This window comes from Tupaia chinensis, unplaced genomic scaffold, assembly GCF_000334495.1.
Source record: "Tupaia chinensis unplaced genomic scaffold, TupChi_1.0 Scaffold145659_1, whole genome shotgun sequence".
NCBI lineage: Eukaryota > Metazoa > Chordata > Mammalia > Scandentia > Tupaiidae > Tupaia > Tupaia belangeri.
Window position 1 is genome coordinate 2,350,022 of NW_006205516.1, and position 10,771 is coordinate 2,360,792.

Here is a 10,771-nt window from a genome sequence, read left to right on the forward strand (position 1 = left end):
AACTCAAAAAAAAAAAAAAAAGAAGAAGAAAAAAATAAAAAAAGCAATAATTTCTTTAAAACTGTGTCGTTTACCCACTTGATACAGATATAACACTGGTTCCACCTGTACATATATTAGCAGTGATAGGAGTGGGAACTCACAATGAAATGGAAGGAAATTTCAGTGAGATGATCAGAGGTAATGAAGAGTTAGAGACAGAAAATAAAGGGGATATATATGTGGGGGAAGAGGCATAAGATAAAGAAAAACAGCAAACATGACCCTAGGGAAAAATGGAAAGAATCAGAAGTAGTCATGGGAAAAGACAGTTTCTTTCAGTTCCATCCATTCTTATGTAAGGATTTGCTGTAAATACATATTTTTCATATTCCCTATCTAGTCTAAATTAGATTTGTCTATAGAAATGAACAGATATGTCTTCTTTTTTTAAAGAATTAATTTTATTATTATTATTTATTATTATTATTATTAATTAACTATAGCCCACGTGCACTCACCAGACAGAGACAGAGAGAGGAAAAGTGAGAAAGTAAGCCACTAGGGCCAGGACTTGAACTGAAGTCGACCATGTGAGAGCCCAGCACCCTAGCCACCATACTACCCATTTTCCCTCAGACATGTCTTCTAAGATAAGGTGCATCGTGCCCCTCTTGGGGAGTATGAATGCAAAGCAGAACTATAGCCCACGTGCACTCACCAGACAGAGACAGAGAGAGGAAAAGTGAGAAAGTAAGCCACTAGGGCCAGGACTTGAACTGAAGTCGACCATGTGAGAGCCCAGCACCCTAGCCACCATACTACCCATTTTCCCTCAGACATGTCTTCTAAGATAAGGTGCATCGTGCCCCTCTTGGGGAGTATGAATGCAAAGCAGAGAAGAGTTAATAGATTATGAACATTAGCAATGAATCAAAACTGTCTCCACTTGCCTTCCCACACTTGTCTAGATTTTCTTGTAGTACCCAGGTGGCCATACTGGTGGGTTATGGTTGGCCATCTAGTCCAATTGGTTGGTACCCATAACAGCATTGTGCTGGTTATTAAGTCTAAACACTATCCCTGCTTATAACCTTGACCACGCATTCTTGGCCATCTGCCATCTAGGATTCTGTATGGGAAGAAGAGATCAAGCCCGGGCTCAAACCACTTCAGCCGCACAGAGACCATTGTAGTAATGATCACTGACTGTATCCAGTAAGAGAAGTACTTTTAAAATCAGCATTCACCTCTCACTGCATTTAGAAACTGAAGAGAAACAAAGGCCGAAAGAGAGGTTTTTCTTTTTAATCATCCCTTTGTTCATATCAAAAAGTCCCTTCCTTGTGTCCTGCGATGCTATCACCCATGGAAGGAGGTTTGGGAGAAGATGTCTATAACTGTCTTCCCCCAAAAGTAGCTTGTTTGATTTCTTCCCAGTCTTTTTCTGTGGACACACTTTCTCTCTCTGCATTGCTTGAAATCAATGTCAAGCTGCCATTTTAATAAACTGGATAACACCAAGGACAATTTAGTACATTGAATGGCTGAGAATGGGTTCCCCAAATTTTGCCACATTGCTCAGTCTTTGTCCTTCCCTTAAGAGTACAAAAGCAGATACTTTTTTTTTGTCTAAGTGAGAAATTCTTTTGGCATAAAACATCTTTAAGAAATTGTTATCACAGGTTTCCGATGAAATCTGACATCAGAATATCAAATTATGTTAATGATAGTGTTTGGGTGCATCAGGTATAATTTGAGCAGTACAGCAGCAGTGAGTTACCAATATGGTAATGAGAACACCACTTACAGAATTAGGATATCTAAACTGCTTTTAGGATGACCATGAAGGTTGTTTAGTTATTTTAGAATAATTTATATTAATTTACACAAAGAAAACTTCAATGTGGACATGATTTTATTTTTTTTAAGTTTGCTATAGGGCATGTGAATTGGCTGGAGAGAGTCAGAAAGAGAGAGGGAGAGAGAAAGAGAGGGAGAGGAGAGTGAAAAAGTTCCCCCTGCAAGGGGGAGGGCCTTTCTCTTCTTGGGGTTTTAGTCCTGTATGCACACGTGCCTGGTGTGTTTATCAATCCACTGGGTCCAAGACTTGAACCGCATAGTCATGTGGGATCTTTGTTACCTTAACCACTACACCGCTGGCTAGCACTGAACTTGATTATTTTAAAAGTAGTTTTATAAGTTCTCATATGTGGTTGAGGAATTTAGATATTTTTTGCTGCTCTATCCTTTTAAATGCTGACATAATTATTCGGATTAACTTCTGTTATAACTCTGTTATCAAGTGTACCTTCTTTAGAATTTTGGAGAAGTTTTCAGATGAAATTAGATGATTTTAGATGAAAATGGAGTTCTTTCTTCTTAGGAATTTAAAAAATAAGCATTAAACTCAATATTCTAAATTTTCAAAGTGAATGTGTTCTATTATGTACATAAATTATATCATATGATACGTTACTGCATGTATCCATTTTTAAAAATATTATCTAGGCTAAGTGTTTGGAGATCTGCTTGCTTAGGCACTTCTAAGAATCATGACTGACTGAGAAGTGGATTAGAATCAACCACAGTAGACTAATCTTTTATTTTGCCAAAAGTTGTTTACCATTATTTCATCATTTTGAGTCTGCTTATATTGTTATCTCTTATTGCAGACTTTACTTCTATGATCTTTATATTCTGTGATTAATGATTTTCACCTTAATTAAAATGCATTTGATAAGAATTAATTTCCTGTTAAAGATTCTGTGATTAATGTTTTTCTCCTTAATTAACATGCATTTGATAAGAATTAATTTCCTGTTAAATATTTTTTCGTGGTGTCTCATTTTTAAAATAATAAGGTTCCAATATTTTGCTGTATTAACTCAATAGACATTGCATTTTTAATTGCATCTATCATCACATATTTAATTTTTGTGTTATTGGTATTTGTAGTATTTAACCTTTGTTATATATCCACAATGTGGTAGCTGGCTGTTCATAAGCTGTAGAAAATACTTTAATTCTGTTGAGAAGATGGCAAATCTAAATGTTATGAAATACCATTAAAAATACTGTCTAGGTGGTCTATCAAAGTCTTTATCAGTTCTGTGTGTCTGTACATATGAGTGTAATGATATATAAAAGGTATTTTCAAGTGCTCTTAAATAAAAGTAGGCTTCTTTCTCTTGTTTTAGTGATTCTTTTCTTATTAGGTAAAGTTGAAGAGTAAAAAGGGGAAGGAATTAAATATCTTGATCCCATACCTTAATGATACAGTTTGGTGTCTAATCGTTCTTCTTCATCTATTTTATATGCTATAAATTTAGACTTAAATATGGTGACTAACAACTGGTGCTGTTATTTTGGCTATTTAAAGTACCAATTCTTTGTTATTAATATTGGGTCATTGGGAAAGTCATGGCACAGTTTTCCCCAGAAAAACATTCAAAAATACTTGATGACTTTTCCGATGACCCAATAGTAATCATTATCAATAATGATGTTGGGATGATAGATGGTGTGGTGGTTGGGGCTGTGGACTACAGCATGGTCGATCATGGTTTGAGTCCTGGACCTCGTGATCTGCTTTCTTGCTTCCCACCCCTCTCCCCCCCGTATTTCTGGTCAAATTAAAAATGATAATAATAATAATAAGGAAAAATAAAATGGGATAAAACAATTATTTGCAAAATAGTGATGTTAGTCTGCATGCTTGGGAATTATATTGTGCTTTCATCAGCTTTTTTTTTAACCATGCCAATTCACATGTTGAAAAGTGAAAATTACATTTGCTTTGGGGAAAGGCTTTTTCTTACTTGCTTTGGGAAGTTGATCCATTACCCCAAACAGGACTGCTTTCAACCCAAGGTCATTTGGGCGATTAGGTATTGACTGTAACTCTGTTTACACAACCTGAAGTTTTATGAGACACCAACCTGCCACTCCTAAATTGGACTAAAATAGGCTTTTTTTATTGGCTTTTCTTATTTTTTTATTTACTCACTGTACATCTTTCAGCATACAAAATGAATCTTCCCAGAATGAAAACACTGAATATTGGTCCAGTCAATGTTATTGCCAGACACATCAACAGATAATTTTATACTTTTGTGTTTTTAATTTTTTTCTTTTAAAAATTATTTAATTAATTAATTTATTTTAATTTCATTTTCTTTTATACATTCAATCACATTATTTATCTTACAAAGTGAATATTTCAACAGGTGAACATTTCTCCCTATTTCAGTTGATAAAACTATAAAATATCTTCAACAGTTAAAACCACAGTGCTTTGTCCCATTAATGCTTTGCCTCTCTATTTTTCTCCTAAATGAAAACATATTAGAAATCCAAGCCATGGAAACTGTGTTAAGCTTTGTATTTCTAGAAGTCCATTTGTCCATTTATTTACCTATTTTTTCTGTGTTACAGTTATGTTTTGAGTATTTTTTATTATATTGCTACTAAGTATGAATAATTCAAAATTTTGATTTTTGCAAATCAGTTGCTTAAAAGAGTCCAAATTCCTTCTTAGTATTAAATCTGTGACAAGAACTGCATATGCATTATGTGTGAACCTTAGGGCTTTCCTAACTGGGCTGTTATTTTATACAGAGGAGTAATACTACTAGCTTTATTTCAGCTTTTAAATGAAATGTCAGTAGAAGGATCAACCAGTTTCTTAACCATCTGCCAGTCTATTGACAGTTGCGAAGTTAATTCATTGATGAAGTTTGTGCAACATTGTGAATACATCCTGACAAACAATTTAAAGTATTTGGAGTCCTTTGCCTCTATCCCATATCTGTGTTTCTCCATATGCACACTGACATTTGTATGGCAGGCTTGTTTTTGTGATTTATTTCTTGATGATATGATTTTTCTATTTTCTCTCTTTTTGTTTTGTTTGTCTTTCCAATTGCCAAAGGCAAATGTACTCATCAGAAAGAGAGAGAGAGAGAGAGAGAACATGCAAGTAATCCCAATGGAGAATAGTCATGCCACAACCCTTGCTACATTTCTGCATCTTATTGGGATTTAGAGTACACACACATGTGTGCCCAGGATGTTTTTCAAGCTGCTGGGGCTGGAATTTGAATGTGGTGGGTCATGTAGGATCTAGCTCCCTTAACCACTATGCTATTGAGTCAACACCTCCTATTTTCTCTTTTAACTAGTTGGTTATTAGAGCATTGAAAAAGAGGTCCTGCTGAGGAAGGAGATTTGCTTTACTTTCCTTTGTCTGTTTTCTGCATTGTGTTATGGTTTACTTTGAACTGAGAAAATGGTTCTAGGCTCAGTTTGACTCTGGACAGAGCTAGAGTGTGCTAAGAGTAAGAGAGTGGCTGAGGAAAACTCTGTTGTCAACATGTAAGCTGTAATCATAGATTCCCGAAACTTATCTGTTATGAGTGAGGTGATGTAGATACACCATTTCAACAATCAAGAAATCCATCCCTTTGCTTACGCTTTCAGATAAGCAACATGTAAAATAACATTACCCTTGAAACAATTCTCCTATTATTATTCTTTTTTACAGAGGTTTTTGCTATAGGGTGTGCATGTCCACCAGAGAGACAGAGAGTCAGAGATGGAAAGTGAGAAATAACCCCCCCCCCAGTGAGAATGGGGTGATTTCCACAATCCCTTCTCCTTCATTCTCCTCTTAGGATTTTGGGCACACACACACACACACACACACACACAGACGTGACTGGCGTGGGTTCAAAGCCACAGGGTCCGGGACTTGAATTGTTGTCAACTATGGGGGAGTCCAGCGATGTAGCCGTTACATCATCTGCTGGCCCTGTCCTATTTAATTATTATTATTTTTCAAAGAATTATTTTATTGAACATTATTTATTGATTGATTTTAGTTTGACCAGAGAGAGACAGAGCAAGAGAGAGAAAAAAAGACAGGGAAAGTGAGAAAGCAAGCTGCCAGGTCTGAGACTAGAACTGTGATTGGTTCATGTGGGAGTCCAGTCCCCTTAATCTGCCTATCATCTGATGGCCACCTATTTAATTATTTTTGTGATGTGCAGTAATTTTGATGGAACCAAAATGAGTAATAGTAATGAGTGATGTCTGTTTATATAAAAGGGAAATCTGTGGATTGGGTACTAGAGCTTTACTGTGTGAATCTGTTAGTTGTGTGGTACTTTCTAGAGTCATGACTGAGAAGTAGATTGACTTGAATGCTTAATAGAATAACCCTCTATTGTTTCAAAATTTCCATCTGGGAAGGATGTTATCCTTTTTTTGGGGGGGGAGTTTTGGGGAGAGCAAAGTAATTTTTTTGGTCATAGGCAAGTTATAACACTGTTTCTTAGAGTAACTTTTTAAAACACTTTATTTTTATTCATGAGCAAAAAAGTACATGAGAGAGGAAGAGAGAGAGAGAGAGAGAAAGATAACCTGTACAGCACTCACTATGATGCAGCAATCCTCTCCACAGCCCTCCAATTCACCGTGATCTTGGGTATGTGTGCACATGATGTATTTTCAGGTGCACTTGGGATCTGATCTTGTGGTTGATGATGTCATCCCAGTTCTGCACCACTGAGAGTGGACTCTGGAGTAACTTTTTTTAATTTACTGACTTTGATCATTTTCATTTAGTCACCCTTTTACTGGAGTAGGTAAAGATCCTTTGCAGATTATCTTTAGATCTTCGATTCATTTGGATAAGAATCTTTATTTGCATCTATATGGACAGTAAGAAAGAATCATTTACTCTTATTCTAGAACAAGTATTTGTGTTATCGGGATGTGTGTCATGAAAGTACTTAAGTTTTAATTATTTTTTTCCGTTGGCTTAATAGGTCACTTTAGACAATTGTGTTGAAGTTGGGCGGATTGCTAACACCTACAATCTGACAGAAGTGGATAAATATGTTAACAGTTTTGTCTTGAAGAATTTTCCTGCATTGCTGAGCACTGGGGAGTTTTTGAAACTCCCTTTTGAGCGTCTTGCCTTTGTGCTTTCCAGTAATAGCCTTAAGCATTGCACTGAACTTGAGCTCTTTAAGGCTACCTGTCGCTGGCTTCGCCTGGAAGAGCCTCGGATGGACTTTGCTGCAAAATTGATGAAGAACATACGATTTCCACTGATGACACCGCAGGAGCTCATTAATTATGTGCAAACAGTAGATTTCATGAGAACTGACAATACTTGTGTGAATTTGCTTTTGGAAGCCAGCAATTATCAAATGATGCCATATATGCAGCCAGTTATGCAGTCAGACAGGACTGCCATTCGGTCTGACACCACTCATTTGGTTACACTGGGAGGAGTGCTGAGGCAGCAGCTGGTTGTCAGTAAGGAATTGCGCATGTATGATGAAAAGGCCCATGAATGGAAATCCTTGGCCCCAATGGATGCCCCAAGGTACCAGCACGGCATTGCCGTCATCGGAAATTTCCTCTATGTTGTCGGTGGACAGAGTAATTATGACACAAAAGGAAAAACAGCAGTCGATACAGTCTTCAGATTCGATCCTCGATACAATAAATGGATGCAAGTGGCATCTTTAAATGAGAAGCGCACCTTCTTCCACCTAAGTGCCCTCAAAGGATATCTGTATGCAGTCGGTGGGCGAAATGCAGCTGGTGAACTGCGTAAGTGTGTGCATTTATAGTAAGCATGGAAACTGACTTCTTTACCCAGAAATTCTTTTCAAACTATTAAATAAGCAGTTCTGTCAAATTAAAGACAGAAATGTAGCTAGGGTTTCATTCTAAATAATTTCTCTTAGAAAATATCAGAGACCATATGTATGCCTTATCCAGGCAGATATTGTTGGCCAGGATACAAATGACATCTTATAACATATTGATATGTTACCAAATGTTTTATTTGTGCAGCATATATAGTTTTCATCTTGAAAGTTTAACTAAAATAGATATTAAGTTAATTTAAATTATAATAGGATCTTGGACAGAAGTTTGGCATATTTCTGCATTTCCCATTTTTAAAAGTCCACATGAAATAATACTGAACAGGTTAAAAATCCTTCATTACAGATTGACTTGGGTTTTCTCCTCTTGCATGTTTTGTTACCTATTAGAGGTCCCACATGGCAAGAGAATTTTCTTTATAGATTAAATATACAAAGTTCAGTATTATCCAGAGTTTATTTATTGTGAGTATTATGGTCTGTGACTAATCATTTTAAAATCATTCTTTCTTGGTGAAATATCAAAGAGTTTTTTCACTGTAAACTAATCTGGTAAGCTATTTGGGTCACAGTTTTGTCTTCCTAATCTGAAATGATAGGGTATATGTGCTCACCAGAGAGAGAGAATGAGTGAGAAATCACCCACTGCCCCACCCGGGAGGAGTTGGCCATGCTGCAGTTTCTTTTCCTTCACTTTCCTCTTTTTTTTTTTTTTTTTTGAGAGGTTTTTCACTATAGGACGCGTGCGCTCACCAGACAGAGAGAGACAGAGAGACAGAAAGTGAGAAATCACCCCCCAGGGAGGATGGTCACACCGCAATCCCTTCTCCTCCATTCTCCTCTCGGGATCTTGGGCAAGCACGCACACGTGCCCGGCGTGAGTTTTAAGCCATCGGGTCTGGGACGCAAACCGTGGTCGACTACGTGGGAGTCCAGCGACATAGCCATTACGCTAACTGCTGGTTCCCCCTTCACTTTCCTCTTGAGACTTTGGGCATATATGCACATATGCCTGGCATGAATCTCAAGCCACAGGGTCCAGGACTTGAACTGTAAAGCTAGCCATGTGGGATACAGCACTAATACTCCATACCACTTGCTGGCCCCAAAATATATTTTGATAATCAGACTTTTAAAAGCACTTAATACATGGGGCCAGAATTTGACACAGTGGTTGGGGTGCTGGACTTCTACCTGTCTGACCTTGGTTTGAATCCTGGACCTGGTGGCTTGCTTTCTCACTTTTCTTTTTTTATCTCTCTCTCTCTCTCTGGTGAGTATACATCCCTATAGAAAATTTAAATAATAAAAAAAAATTGTTAAATTTTTTTAAAGTACATTTGCTTTTAGGGTAGACTCATCATTTCAGGTGTCCTCTGTTAACCCATACATGATATTTTTGAGTTATTATAGAGTTTTGAATTGATGGTGTCTGAAAATATCCAAAAGGTACAAGTAGCAACTTGATTTCTTATAGAAACCACTTATATAAGATAATCTTTGAATTCACAAATTATAAGTCATTAACCCTGGCATTCAGTGGTCATTTGTAACTTCCTTTTTCAAAAGAAATTGCTCCATATTTCAAAGTCAGTTCTTGCTGACTTTGATAATATATTATCACTCCTGTTAATATGCAGCTACAAAATCTTCAATATATTTTTAATATTAATTAGGAGCTTCATTCTTGTAGCAGTTTATAGTCTTCAGGTCAAGGAGAGTCATTGCATAAAAACTGTGAAGCTAGAGGCCATGTTTTTTTGGACCCATACTCATCCTCTTTGAGTTCCTTGTATATTATACCCAGACTGGAACAAGAAATTGCTTACCCTACTGGGCCAGTGACTCATAAATAGGCTTCCTTGCTTGTGACCTTCAGAAACCACTCCTTCATCTCTAATTAAAAACAATCTTCTTGGGGCCAGCAGCTGGCAAGGTGATTAAGACACTGTACTCTCACATGGCCAACCACAATTTTCGGTCTCAGACTTGGCAACTTGAAAATCATGCCTGGTGTGTTTATATGCATGCCCAAAATCCCAGCAGGAGAATGGAGAAGGGATTGTGGCGTGGCCATCCCCCCAGGGGGTGATTTCTCGCTTTCCCTCTCATTGTCTATGGCAAGCACACAAGCCCTGTGCAAAAAATCTTCTAAAAAAAGTCTGTTTTACTTTGAAAGTGAAAAGAGAGACCAGCAGTTGGTGTAATGGCTATGTCACTGGACTCCAATGTAGTCCACTGTGGTTCAAGTACTGGACCCGGTGGCTTAAACTCACGCCAGGTGCATGTGTGTGTGTGCTCAAGGTCCTGAGAGGAGAACGGAGGAGAAAGGATTGAGGCATGGCCATCCTCCCTGGGGTGTGGTTTCTTGCTTTCTGTCTCTCTGTCTCTCTCTGTCTTTCTGGTGAGCGTGTGTACCCTATAGCAAAAACCTTTCCAAAAGAAAGAAAAAAGAAAGTGAAAAGAAACATGAGAATCATAGATTTTTCCCCCTCTTTGGTGTGTGCGTGTGTGTGTGTGTGTGTGTGTGTGTGTGTGTGTGTGAGATCTATTCCTACTTCATTTTAGTTTATTATATTTAGGCTTTCAAAATAAAATCCACAAAACTGAACCTAAAGATAGTGACTTTAAAAGACATTTCTTCTCTGGATAGTAAATACAAATGTGTTTTTAATCTTATTTCATAAAGTCCATTTTTTACAAGTGTACATCTGATTATAACACAAACACAAACCATGAACGAACTCTATTTCCAATTAAAGTTCAATTATTTTATATTTTACTCCACTTGAAATGATGTCATAATATATAAATTAATGTTTGTAGAAAATGGTTCTTTCCCTTAAAATCAGCATACCCATTAAATACATTCTGTACTAAATATATATATATATGTATTTTTTGGAGAAGTTTTCGCTATAGGGCGCGTGCGCTCGCCAGACAGACAGAGAGAGACATAGAGACAGAAAGCGAGAAATCACCCCCCAGGGGCAATGGGTCACACCGCAATCCCTTCTCCTCCATTCTCCTCTCGGAATCTTGGGCACGCACGCACACGCGCCCGGTGTGAGTTTTAAGCCACCGGGTCCGGGACGCGAACTGCAGTC

The 10,771-nt window shown here is 37.5% G+C and overlaps 1 protein-coding gene across 6 annotated transcripts in view; it reads left to right on the forward strand.

Annotated features, from left to right (window-relative positions):
- KLHL13 (kelch like family member 13) overlaps nucleotides 1–10,771 on the forward strand; it is a 137,024-nt gene that overhangs the window by 116,326 nt on the left and 9,927 nt on the right. For all 6 annotated transcript variants that reach the window (XM_027768174.1, XM_006168274.3, XM_006168271.2 and 3 more), the window contains one exon: nucleotides 6,810–7,605. In XM_027768174.1, the coding sequence (XP_027623975.1) occupies nucleotides 6,810–7,605 (796 nt within the window). The remainder of the gene's footprint in view (nucleotides 1–6,809; nucleotides 7,606–10,771) is intronic.